The sequence below is a fragment of the Bidens hawaiensis genome, unplaced genomic scaffold, assembly GCF_021521415.1.
Source record: "Bidens hawaiensis isolate Kalapana, Puna unplaced genomic scaffold, B.hawaiensis_p1.1 tig00078770_1, whole genome shotgun sequence".
Lineage (NCBI taxonomy): Eukaryota > Viridiplantae > Streptophyta > Magnoliopsida > Asterales > Asteraceae > Bidens > Bidens hawaiensis.
In genome coordinates, this window is record NW_027503488.1 from 3,985 (window position 1) to 18,033 (window position 14,049).

Consider the following 14,049-nt stretch of genomic DNA (forward strand, 5'->3'; position numbering starts at 1 on the left):
AACATATATTGATAATTTAATGATTAAAAAATTTACTTCGTAAATTGAATGCGTATTAGAGTTTTTTTTATTTACAATATTTAAAAATATACATAATATCTTAACGATAACATTTAATATTATATTCTTTTTAATATTTAACAAACACAGTCTGTTGTTGATTTTTGAATTTTATCATGTATGTTGTGAAATATATTCTAATAATGTATAGTAGTATAATATGTAAATATTTATTTTTATAAAAGTGTGTAAATATAATATAAATAAAGTTTAAAGAAAAGTGAATACCTTAATCATATATTAAATATATAAATAAAATGTAAAAGGAAAGTGAATAATTATTTATCTATATCATACATTAGTTTCGAAGGGAAAAAATTGTAAAGATTAACCACAAACTGACACATGTCTATAATTATTTTATTTTATTAAAATAGGTAGATATTTATTGTTATAACATTTTATATACCATAATACATATTATTAAGTTATTTTTATCATAACTATATATAAATAATAAAAATAATTACTACATGAATATACATTAAATATATTAACTGAAAAATATTTCAACAATAGATTCGTTTAGGCACACGAGCCTACTTGAGCTGAATAAGTGAATCATGGGTCAGAGCTCGTTTATTATCTAAGTATATTTTTTTGTCTGGGCTCATTTAAGTATAGTTTAGTTCGCGTTATTAGGGAACCGATCTCAATTGCTCACAAACAGTTTGACTCATTTACATGATAATTGCATAATAGCTTTATGTCACACCCCAGTTTAGGGCCTAGGTGTGTGACCAATAGTTGGTACATGTTTTGTAAATATATCAAAGTTGCGGTTTATTTTAACGAAAGACTTTGGTTGAATAAAATATTAATTTATTTGAAAACTTCTCGGATAATAAATACCCGGTGTTTGATTTATAAAGCTTGTTGAAATACCGTTTGCAATATTTTAATAATTAAAAACTGAGCCATCATTACCTTGCGAGCATCTAACTCCATGAATGTCTTGCTACCTGTACTAATCTGTATTCCCTGGAATGTGGGAAAAAATACGTTAGCTATATGCTGGTGAAGACGTATGACTCTATAAAATATTTGAATGACATTATAATACAAATATAGTTTTCTCTACAAGCTCAGCAGAAGCATTTCTACTTCTGGTCTATGTACCACTGCCCTACACACACAATTGTTCCTGAGCCACGTAGCCCTTACTGGGAGACTAGTTATGACCATTAGCCCGCGGCCACGTAGCCTTAGAATGATTAGGCTGAACGGTTATGGTTGGATCCAGACACATGTGTATTCGGTCTGAGTTGACTGTATTTTCTACTTTGTATTATAATGTTTTAGAGATCACATAATCTCATGAAAATATTGACTGACTCTTTAAGACAAACTTCCGTTCATCTTATCGAGTATAAATATCTTTTGATTGAAAATGTTAACGTATTCACCTGTACCGTCGGTGTGCGTTTGAAACCTTGACTGTAAATGAATGATTTATTGACTGATTGATTGATTGATTGACCTATAATAAAATAGGTATATAAATATCCGGATCGTCTCTTGATCCGGCTATAGACCTTTAGTTTGGTTTAAATAGCTTTAAACCTTGATTGATCATTTGTTTGAATAAAATATTTAGACCCATAGTCTTTCTGTTTATTTACCAAATCATATGATGAGTTTCTTCTTCAAGAAGAAACATTCATTGACTGCTTAGTATTGAACGTAAAATCTTATGTTTCTTAATCATAAAGAAACAATGTTTTTACTATATTCCTTGTATATGAAATACTATGTTTCTTAATCGTTAAGAAACTATATCTTGACTATATCCTTATGAATGAAAAATATGTGTTTCTTAATTGTAAAGAAACATTACTATAATCCTTTGTATGTTTAAAGCTTATGTAACCATAATTATGATCAAGGTTTGGGCTATATCCCTGACTGTGGTCTAAGCCATATAATATAATAATAAAATAATGACTTAGACAGAACCCCTACCTTACAAGGGTATTCGAAGTTTGATTACCTAAGATTGATTGAACAGCACTTCCACTCTCTATCACATTCTAGATCTTAAACTGTCGGAATCTTAGAGCTTGGCATGCACTACGATGCTTGGCACGCAAAATGAGGTGACATATGGTGGTCGTCGTGTTGTGCACGTAGTTCGAAATAAATTGTCGAGTTATCTTCGTGTGGTACTCATTTCGAGGTATCGTCGGTATATGGCGCGGATTACGAGGTGACGATTGTCGGGTCGGGGCACGGAAACCGAGGTAGTGAGAGAGTAAATCTAGAGAGAGAAAGGATTTTCGTGTGAGGAATGAATGTCGTGAACCCCCCTATTTATAGCTGATTTTGGATCCCATCGTGGTACACGATGGGTCCTCTTCCTTGGTTGTCGCGTACCGCGATGCCGCCATTTTTGCATGGGCGCCACGTGTCCTTCCCTGCTGCCACGTGTCACCAGAGTGTGACACGTGTGTGATGTGTCATCACGGCCCATCGCGGTACGCGATAGCCATCTTCTTGGACTCATCGCGTAGCGTGATGGGTCCCTGAATATTATTTTTCACTTTTAGTCCCTTGTCTTTGATAGAATGTCATTTCATGTATTTATATTTTCAATGCATGCATGTATGTATCAATTTCATGTATTTGTAAGTAAAAATTTTAGCATTAACCAAACCAAACCGAAAACCATAAAAGTAACCGAATAAACTGAACAGATTAACCGAAAACCAATTGGTTAATTTGGTTGAGGCTATTAACCGAACTGAACCGTACACACCCACAGGTGTAAACGATCTCGAGCTTGTCTAAGCACCAGCTTAACCCGTTTCCAACTGTACTTTTAAAGCTTTGATTCATCTCATAAATAGTTTTTAAATACCGACCTCGTTCGACACGTTAGTTATTTATTAACAAGTGTTTTACCCGGAGCGTTGCGCCGAGCAGGTTAGTAAAACCTTGTGGTGATAAACCTTAACGTTGTTAGTCACGGGTGTTGAGGCGGTAAATAGATACAAGGTCATCGGTTTCGGTTACTTGAATTTGACCAAAATTTAGACATTATCGGTTACGCTCGTTACGGTATAGATACCGCTGGTAACGACTAAACGTTAAACAAAAAAAACTAAATTCGTTAAATTTACATATAAAAAAATTAAATTATTCGACGTTTATTTAGTTGGTAAGCTCGTATGGTGGTAAAAGCCAAGTGTTGTTGGTCGCGGACATTAAAACGATAACTCGACACGAGTCGGACGTCGTTTTCGGTTACTTTTGTTATAGTTCCATATCTAAAAAATGGAAAAATATATAATTTTGAGGTGGACCAATGTGGTGGTGTCGGTTGGTAAAACCGGGCTTTGATAAAACCGGAGTGTTGTCGGTCGAGGATGTTGAGGTTGTGAGTCTATGCGCATTTGGCCGTTTCTGTTATGTTCGTTACGGTACCGAAAAAAAAGACAAAAACAAAACATAATGTCAAGAACCAATTTGGTGCCGTCAAGTGGCTCAATCGGCACTTAGCGACACCAAACTTGTTAAATTTTATATATAATAATTAACTCATATAATTTATATTTATATTAGTATACTAGCTTTAGAGCCCGTGTAACACACGAGATGATCTAAATAATTAAGTTATAAATAAAGTAATACATAATGTATATAGAAAAAATTATTACATCTATGCTTGTATCATTATACATAAATTCATTTTAATAAATATCATAAAATGATTTTTTCCAAAAAAATGAACTTAATAAAAAAAATGTACGTGCAAAAACATATCAAAGAATGCTTTAAAAAGATTTTGATAAGTTTGAGGGTCTTCTCGACCTTGCCAATTGACAAAAAAATAACATGTTAACCGGTTCGAGTTTGTGAATGTTTTGCTTCACTTGAGCATAAATTTGTTTGACATGTTTCACATTTACATAACCCCATTTTCACCCTAACAAATTCGAGCCAAATATAGTTAATTTGTACAAAACGATCTATTTACCAGCTTTTAACACGTAACAATTAAATTTAAGTGCGCCATCAAAGCGCCACATTGCGCCCATCGCCCTTCGCCCGAGTCCGTGTGCGCGTCGGGTGCTTTGCACCCTCTACTAGGACCACTGGGTGCATGCTAGGCATTTAAGAATATAAATATGGAAAATCTCTTCCTTATAAAGAGCTTCCATTTCTTTACCACTTTCAATGTGGGATGAGTTTTAACTTCCTTATTTATACCAATGTGGAATGCTCCCATTTTCTTACATCTTTCAATGTGGGATGGAATTTTCTTATTCCATATCCTTAACATAAGATAACTTTATTTATGGGATTTTTATTTCCTTATAGAATGATCTTGTTTTCTTTAAATTTTCCCAACACTTATTTTAGGGAATAATTTTGATCCTTTAACTTAACTAAGTTGTCAAATTTGGACCAAATTTTTTGGTATGTTACACTTTAACAGAATTAGTATGGATATACAGCTAAAATATGTGAATTGATGTAGATAGGGCCATCCAAACCGATCGTCGCTCGAACTCACTCGCCTCTCACTCGGAAAATGCTCGCTCGTTTTTTCGCTCGATTGAAGACGGGTCGCTCTGCTCGGTTCGGTTTGTAAACGAGCCAAGCAACGAGCAAAGGTCTACTCGGTTCGGTTCGAATATTTTTAATTTTTTTTATATATAATTATATATGAACAAATATATAAATATATAGACAAAACACCTAAATATAAGCTTACAATTATTTTTACCCATTTTAAAATTTTCATATTCCGTCAATTTTTATAGTTTTATTTGTTCGTTTCAAGTTTTTAGAATATTAAAAGTTTGTTTATATGATTATTATATCTCACTTCAAACTTATTTTTAATAAAAATTTACAATTTATTACACGTTTTTCTAAAAACTACTAATTTATTTCTAAATATATTATTTATAACCTTCAAATTTGTTTCTTATTGAAAATGTTCAAGTGAAAAAGAAATAAATGCTGCTCGAAATCGCTCGATGTTCGATCGAAAAATGCTCGATTCGATTTTGGCGTGTTTCGATTTTCGCTCGGTTCGAATTTCAGCCGTTCAGTTAGGTTCGGTTGCAAGCGAGCCAAGAAACAAGCAAGCCTTCGCTCGGTTCGACTCAGCTCGTGAACAGCCCTAGATGTAGATTTCATACCACTCCCGGTCCACTCGGATCCTCGAGAAAAGAATGGCCATGGGCCATGGGTTAGATTTCTGAGCCCAATTAACCTGCATCCCATCAGTTGTGAAGCTGGCCCAGTAGACATAAGACATGTACTCGTGAATTATAACCGTTTCGTAAAGGGCAATTACATATTTCTTCACCATCAATTATATATTTTTTTCAAATTAACACATTGAATGATTATTGTACGCCTTAACCGGCTTCAGACGCATTTAGATGTGTTAAGCAGATTCAAGATTCAGACGCGTTATCGACGTCAGGCGTGTAAACTATGAAATGCATTGGACGCGTAACTGGTGTCATACGCGTTACCAACACTGGAAGCGTAATTGACATCGAACGTCGAACGCGTAACACGCGCCAGACACGTAACCGGCGTCAAACACGTTACCAACGTCAAGCGTGTTACTAGCGTCAACCATGTATTCAGTGACGGACACAGGCCGGTTTCTGACACCTTGCCAACGCCTGACGCGCTTACACCAGACACCTAACCAGCACCAGAAGTGTTATTGGCGTCAGACACACAATCACATGACTACTCATTCTTGTCAGAAGTCCGAGTTTTATCCGCTTGAAAGTTCGGGATAACCAACAAATCTGAAAGTGTTTCACAACTCTCAGATTATCCAAGCGTTATCACAAGTCACAAATCCCCAACACCCGACTATACAACAAACCATAATTGACCCGAGACATTAATTCAATTGTTGTTACCCGCTTCAACAATGCATAACTATTTTTAGTCAGCCTTCAAAAAAATCTTACAAAGATCATTGTATCCACACTTTTTTTTATTACATAACAGTTACTATAAATGATTTATTCGAACTTAAAGAACCTGGTTGAATCCCACCTATGGATATCTCACCACAATTGTGCATTTGAGTCTTGGGTACTACACACCAGTTCTTAATGTATGCCAACGAATCTTGATCTATGCTAGGAAGTTTGCGCTTTTAGTATCTTAAGGATCTTTTTGGATTTACCAAGAAGTTGAGCCGCACTCCGGATGCTTTCTTCCCTTTTCTCAATTGCGTGATGATGACACTTCATTTTTATAGCACGTGGTAAGTTGGTAAAACACGCAAGAAATACATTTCCAGTTATAATTGATATCAGTTCAAGAAGTTCTTCATCATTCGACCAATGTTCTTGCTCATCACATTGGAACAAAATACTCTGAGTGATTCTACACATGGAACTTGCAGTTATGTACTTATAACCCGAATGATCGATACTTGGCTTTTCGCTGCTTTCAAATTGTATCATAATTTTTTCTGCTTCATCATGTAACCATTTAAGAGTCTCCTTTGATGTTATTCCTCTACGAGCGTTCTTCTTAAGATCCCTTTGTAGCCATGTGCCGTATACGTCAACTTCTGTCCACACACATCTTGCTGCTTTTCTTGCTTTCATTGAGTGATCATCTACATACAGACTTTCTTCAATATCTCTTACAAATTGGAGGCCTTCCCTAAAACCGGCAAATAACTCCTTGAAATGACCATTTTCAATGTCAGGAAGGGCAATGACAATTGATGTCAATGTTACTACTGCAAGGCTCCAACAATTGTGAATTCGCTTCGGATATAAATGTGGGACTTGAACGTCGCAGAACTGTACTACATTGACTCCTAGGGATTTCTCTAGAAGTTTTATAAGATGACGTGGCTCTTTCTTTTCAGACTCGTAAAGGAGTTGAGTTATAGAATGAAGCGTATTTCTTAAAACTCTATTTGAAAGTTTCGCGTCTTCCTCAATTTGAACAACATACCTAGTGTATTCTTCTATTTCTAAGCTTTCATTTCGTACCAATTTAAACTTTTTGAAAAGTGGGTTGAAGAAATACGAACAAAAAGAGAATAAGATCTGCAGAGTTCTCGGTCCAAGACATATGGTTTTACATACAACTAAAACCGCAATTTGGAGTGTTATACAAAAGTTTAAAAGAGTGTTCTTCAGTTTATGGATAAATATTTTGCATTGGCGGCTTGAAATATGCGAGGAAACATCGCCACGTTTCCACTGTTGAAGCCTTTGGATCCAATGTTTCTCGAATAGAAAAACATTTAATTGATTCTTGCCCCATTTCTTAGAGAGATTGTAATGACCCATAGACGTGAAACATCTAGATACTGGCGCAATACAACCTACTACAGCCCCAACTGACTGAACAACAAAAATTACCTTAATTGACCACTTATATTCTGAAGTGCCAAACGAGTCATCTTCATTAATGTTACTTATGGTTTTTACTACATAACCTAAAGTGGAAGTAAGGGTTATGCATATAACCCCAAAAGCACAAGAAACCGGCGAGCAAGCAATTGCAAACTGGGGGTCACTAGTTAGTGTCATCATCCAATACTTTTTAACATAATGTTTGAGTTCCTTGGAGGAATATTTTTTTTCTGGATGACTTGAAACCAACACTTGTGACTCCTTGTACAGTTGTTGCAATTTTTTTCTTAAGGTTGAAACTGTTAAAGCTACCGAAAATGGCCACATAAGGGTAAATGTCAACATATAGAAGAAGGGAATACTAATCACACGTGTAGAATTTTGGATTAATGTATTCACAACAACGGTGATCACGAGTATACCCAATGCCACGATGTTCATTAAAAGCTCTTTGTTGCCCATAAGACCTAAAGAAGGTAACAAATTTGCTAGCATGATGACCAAAAAAATGATGCCGCTAACCTTGTGTTTCCGGTGCTAGACATGTCAGTAGTTAGATCCACCGGTAGCTTCGTAGCTGTTGCAAAAAGTGTGATAGTAGCCGCATTAAGAGTGAAAAATTTGTTTGGAAACCAGAGTTTTCACTGCCATAAGCCTCGTATGGTATCGGCTGTCATGGCAAGGGTGCATATCAAGGATGCTACCGCAGTATACAAACCCACCCATGGCATTGCGTCCTCCGGGGTGTTGATCATCTTGTTAGACAAAAGATTGATGAGTCTCCATTGTTTCTTAGTTCTTACTTTTTTTTCTTATCAAGGGCAAGCAGCCATACTAGACATTTAAGGATGTGACTCAATTGTGTATACGCGTTATTGAATTTGTGGATGTGGTTGAAAGTCCAATTATATTTGCTCAACTTGTTACGGAATACCCCAGCACTATTTATTCATTTTGTGGAGATAACGTGGATTTATATTTCTTTTCCAAATATATGTATCAAATAAATATAATATATTTATTAATATTTACCAGCGGGACAATTAAACCCTTGGTAATCTTCATTTCGTTAATAATCTTCATTTAAATGGAACGAGACAATCGGGATGGCTACCCCAAGTGGGTGTTTTTGGTCAAGCCTGATGAAGTTGGGTGGTGTTCCTGGCGGGGGCCGAATCCACACCAAGGATACTCCAACCACCGATATTGAAATCTAATTCGGGGTTACTTTTCTTTGAACGGAAAATGACTGGAGTTTGATTGATCTTGTTAGTCATTATTTGAATCACTTGTACTTAGTAAAAATAATTTCTCTTCATGATGAAATGAAACCAATGTTTGTAACCCCTTGTACCGATTTTCAATTTTTTTTCTAGTTGCGGGAAGTGCCACAACAACTGAAAAGGACCATAAAGCGAGAAACATCAAAGTAATTGCTACTAGCAATAATGATAAAGTATCAAACTGGATCGAATATATTTACAACAATGGTGACTATAATGATACCCAAGGCCACCATGTTCATTAAAAGCTCTTTGTCATTCATAAGCCCTAAAGAAGGGAGAAAATTGGCTATCATGGTGACCAAGAAAGCCATGCTAAACAACTTTGTGTCATATTCTTCGTCTCTAGGCATTTCCGTAGTTAGATCTATGGGTAGTTTCATAGCTATTCTAATAAATTTGATGGTTGCGGCATTTAGAGTGAAAAATCTGTTTGGAAACAAGAGCTTACATTGCCAAAAAGCGTGGACGACATTATAAGCTGCCATTGCAAGGGTGCATGTCAAGGATGCAACAACAATATACAGGCCAACCCACGGCATGGCGTCCTTAGGAGATTCGAAAATCATTATACTAGATAAGGGATAAATGAAGACTGTGCTTAATTCGGTAGAGCAAGAGCCAACATAGTTGATATATAGTATAGATAAATGAAAGTTTACAAAGATAATTGTTTAGAAGTTCATGGAAGATGTGACCAAGATTTGTTTGTTTTTTCAATTTTGTCCTCTTAATTAATGTTTCTTCCCCCTTATTTCTCAAGGGTCCCACCCCTGTTGGGCATAATAATTTGTTGATATGGTTGAAAGTGTAATAAATGCATAATAACATGGAATTTCTTCCTCCTATTCCGAAAATGTGTACGTCATTTTATGACAATTTGCATGGTGAAACTTAATCATTAAGTTGTAAATTTAAATTTAGTTCCTAAGCAATTTGATTTGATGAAATTTAAATTTGGATAGAGAATACACAACCCTTAAAATCTACTAATAAAATCCACTTGTTACTGGCTTAATTTATCAGGCTCCAACTCAACCTGCACCCATTTGATGAGTTAAACACTAGATGCCGCTAGACAACGTACAAGGCAATCCGTAGATTGTCTAACCCAAACACACTTTTTCGTGTCTTGTACTATCGAAACAAACTCGTCGAGAAATTATGAACTCTGTAGTCGTTTTCGTTGTTGTGGTCGTGGTTTGAATATAAGTAAGAAAATGTGATTTTGAAATAGAAGAGCCAAAAGAATATTAAAATCATAGATAGTTGAAGCCATTCAACCATAGATTTTATATTATTTATTGACTAGTTGCATCAGAAAAGTACACGAGTATTAAATAAAATCAAAAAGAAAATTAAAAGTATTAAGATTTCATAAATTTCTGATGCAATGAGTTCTAAACCCAAGTTCAAACCCCACTTACAGCACTTTGGAAGAACATGATTTTGAACCCCGTGTATTTTATAGAATTTGTTAAATAATAAAAATAAATAAGATTCGTTATCTGAAAGAAATAAACAAAAATAAAGGTAAAAAGAAAATAAAATATACAGTACAAATATTAAAAAGGTTAGAACCTCAAATATACAAATTCAAAAAAAATCTTTTTATATACAACATTTGTCAAATTGTTTTACTTGCATAGCCTAGATCAATCATTTTCTATACTGGCACGGTGTGGCCCAATTGGTTGTGAACGCCATGCCAATTTAGGATCGACGCCATCGGTTGCATCTAGTTCGGGCGTTGTGGCTGCTTTGGATCCGCTTCTTATGCTACGTCTATTTTATATTTGGTCCAGGGATGCCAGCCATGTGGTGTGGTGTGGTGTCTTTTGGATTGATCATACCCCCCCCCCCCCCCCAACAGTCACCCAACTTGTTTACTCCAGCCTTAGGTGAGGCGTAATTTGAAAATTTTCGTTTGAGAGAAAACAGAAGTACATGTAGACTAACTTACCCTAACACCACCGATATTTTACGAAAAGATTACACCCTACGAGAGCCAAGTTGATCAGTAGCATTGGCAACCCATAATAATTAGCTAGGTCCACACTTAGTGATGTCGGAAGGAATAATCATAGTAATGATATTATTACAAAACCATCAATCGCAAGTACAATAATTCTAGACGCCTATGATAGATCAAGAGAATATTAATGTATCTACACTTATTACATACTACGCACTATCAACAATTCATTAGAACTTGTAGAACCTTGTTGAATTTGTGTCGAAGAAGCACCTCCAATGTGTATCTCAGCACCATAGGGTATTTGACTCATGAGTAGTAAACGCCACTTATCAATGTATGTCATTGAGTCTTGATCCATGTTAGGGAGTTGGCGTGATTTAAGGATCTTAAGGATTTTTATGGATTTCCCAAGAAGTCGGGCTTCAATTTTAATGCTCTCTTCCCTTTTCTCTATTGCATCATGGTGACACTTCATTTTTATGACACGTGGTAAGTTGGTAAAGCAAGCAAATAAAACTTCTGCAATTATAGTTGATATCCGTTCAAAGAGTTTTTCATCATTCAACCATAGTTCTTGTTCACTAAAGTGTAATATAGTGTTGCTGATTTTGTACATGGAGTTCGTAAGTATAAACTTATGAGGTGATTGATCTATACTTTCCTTTTCGCTGCTCTTAAATTGTATCATGATTTTTTCTGCTTCGTCACCCAACCATTTAAGAATCTCCTTTGAGGTTTTCCCAGAACGAGCGTTCTTTTGAAGATCGATTTGTAGCCACGTGTGGTATACTTCAATTTCTTTCCATGCACGTCTTGCTGATTTTATTTCATTTACTAACTCACCTTTTGCATAAAGACTTTGTTCAATATGTCAAACAATTTGTAGGCCTTCCCTAATGCCGGCAAGTAACCCATTGAAATGATCATTTGCAACATTTGGAAGTGCAATAGCAGTTGCTGTTAATGTGACTACTACAAGACTCCAACAATTGTGAGTTTTTTTTGGATATAAAGGTTGGACTTGGTCATTGTCAAAGTCTACTACTCCAAGAAATCCTGTATATTTCTCTAGAAGCATCAAGAGATTACGTGGCTCTTTATTTTCTGATGCATTTAGAAGTTGAGTTATTAAATGGAGTGTATTTCTTAATGCTCTCTTTGAAAGTTTCGCCTCCGCTTCAATCTGTACAGCATACCTACTATATTCTTCTAATTCTGCGTCGAAACTTGGATCAAACAGGTTTGCCACCCTTTTAAACCTTTTCAAATATGACTTGAAAAAATACCAACAACATGAACGTATGACCAAAAGGGATTGTGGAACAAGACATATTAGTTTACATGTGACTAAAACCGCAATATGAAGGGCTAAACAAAGGTTTAAAAATGTTTTTTTTACATTATGAAAAACTATTTTGAATTTGCGGCCTAGAATAGGAGGATGGACATGGTAATGTTTCCAGTTTTGAAGCCTTTGGATCCAATGTTTCTCAACATGTGAAGAGGTAGGTCCCAGCAGAGCCCAGTTGGACCCGCAGGACTCACCTTGAAGAGAGACGTCTGCGCAGAAACCAACTGGATCCGCAGGACCCACCATGCTCAGAGACGTGACGTCCTTACGCGCAGTACGCAAGCTGTTCCCGCAGGAAATGCCTCCCAATGGTGAAGTACTCCGCCTGTTCCCGCAGCTGCGGATACAAGCCATCAGGGAAGGCCACCCTCGCAGCAAGGCTACACGCACAAGGCACTTAGCTCTCAATAATTCAGTAGTCACCTGAAGAAGGAATGAGCAAAGCCGGGAACAATCCCGCACAAAGGCGGGAGGGGGAATACTCCCGCCCAAATGAGCCAGTCCGTACGATACTGGAGGATCTTTTGTACTGTACCTGACGAGGTATGGGCAAAAGATCTGACCAGAGATACGACAGCTCATTGACAACAGTATGGCGAGCAGCATGCTCTTGTACTGTATGTCACTATTAGCCGCTGCCTACTCACCAACTCCTGTCATACCACGTGCATAGCCTGCAGTTGGTGGAAAAGGAATAGTACACAGCAGGCCTGGTCACTGTCAGCCGCTGCCTACCCACCAACTACCAGCATGGCACGTGCGTAGGCCACAGTTGGTAGAACAGGAATACTATTCAGCCGGCTACACCTTCTTGGAAACCTACCTTCGGCTATAAATACCCCAAATGGTATGATCATCTCATCTTATCTTGTATCTTATATCTTATACCTGACATCTACTCTAGCAATCTCTTAATATACACTTATATTCAAGAGCAATCTAGTCTGATTCTCACGCCGGAGGGTGGTCACAAGGAGGTACCCCCCCTTCTCAGTGACGAGCTCACGGTCTGTTTTGCAGGTTATCAGAAGAACCATCTTTGCCGGGTCTAACCCCTCGTGGGAAACATCTATTTAACCCCCAGATTATCCGTAATCCGCATGGGGTCGTTTAGTGTTTCTTCATTGGCGCCATCCGTGCATAAAAGCTAGAACTTCATTTCTTTTCAGTTTTTTCAAACTTCTGGAAAGATGGTTAAAGAAACTCCGGTAACCACAACCCCATCTACTGGGGGGAATACCGGCGACTACACAGTTTTTACGAACACTACCCCAGTTACCCAAGCTGGGGCAAGTGCAGTAAATAATCTCTCACTAGGATTCACCGATACCCAGTTAGAGAGACAAAGAACGAGGCTCCCCCGCCAAACACTCGATGAAGTTAAAGCGTGGGCGGAAGCACGTCAAAAAGAATTCCAAGCTGAGTTGGATGAACGCTTACGTTCACTCCAACAACCTGAGGAATTCGGAGAGTACTTGGACGATGATTCGGAGGAATCCGATAGTGACGCAAACCCTCGTCATAGGGCGAAAGGGAAGCGTAAGGAAACGGACTCCCAACCGAGAAGGCGTTTTGGAGAAACCTTCAAACCAAAAAACGCGGGTGGAAACCCACATGACTTCTCCAAAACATTTACACCAACTGCTGTAAAGGCGGGAACGTCCAAATTTGCAAGGGACATTGCGGAAGCAATCGTCCCGAAAAGTGCCAAACAGATGTCCAACATCGGCACTTACGATGGTATATCTGATCCAGACGATCATTTGAACAGGTTCATAGCGGGGGCAACCGTCAGTAGTTGGACGGAACCTACGTGGTGTTACATGTTCCAAATGACGCTTGTTAGGGCAGCTAGAGCGTGGTTCGATCGTCTACCGGTCCACCACATCTACGATTGGGAAGACTGCCAACAGAAGTTTAGCCAACACTTCAGCCAACAAAGAAAGTTTACCGAGGAGCAATGGACAATCCTCAATTGCATTCGAGAAAAAGATGAATCTTTGCCAGACTTCA

General features: G+C 37.3%; 1 protein-coding gene across 1 annotated transcript; it reads right to left on the reverse strand.

Moving 5' to 3' along the window:
• Window positions 1–6,182: 6,182 nt before the first annotated feature.
• On the reverse strand, window positions 6,183–7,919 carry LOC143606992 (uncharacterized). The gene has a single exon (XM_077082594.1). The coding sequence runs from the start codon at window positions 7,917–7,919 to the stop codon at window positions 6,183–6,185; it is 1,737 nt and encodes a 578-aa protein (XP_076938709.1).
• Window positions 7,920–14,049: the final 6,130 nt, after the last annotated feature.

What these genes read in the sequence shown, in the direction of transcription:
- LOC143606992 (XM_077082594.1), bottom strand. Translation starts at nt 7,919, where the DNA reads ATGCTAGCAAATTTGTTACCTTCTTTAGGTCTTATGGGCAACAAAGAG.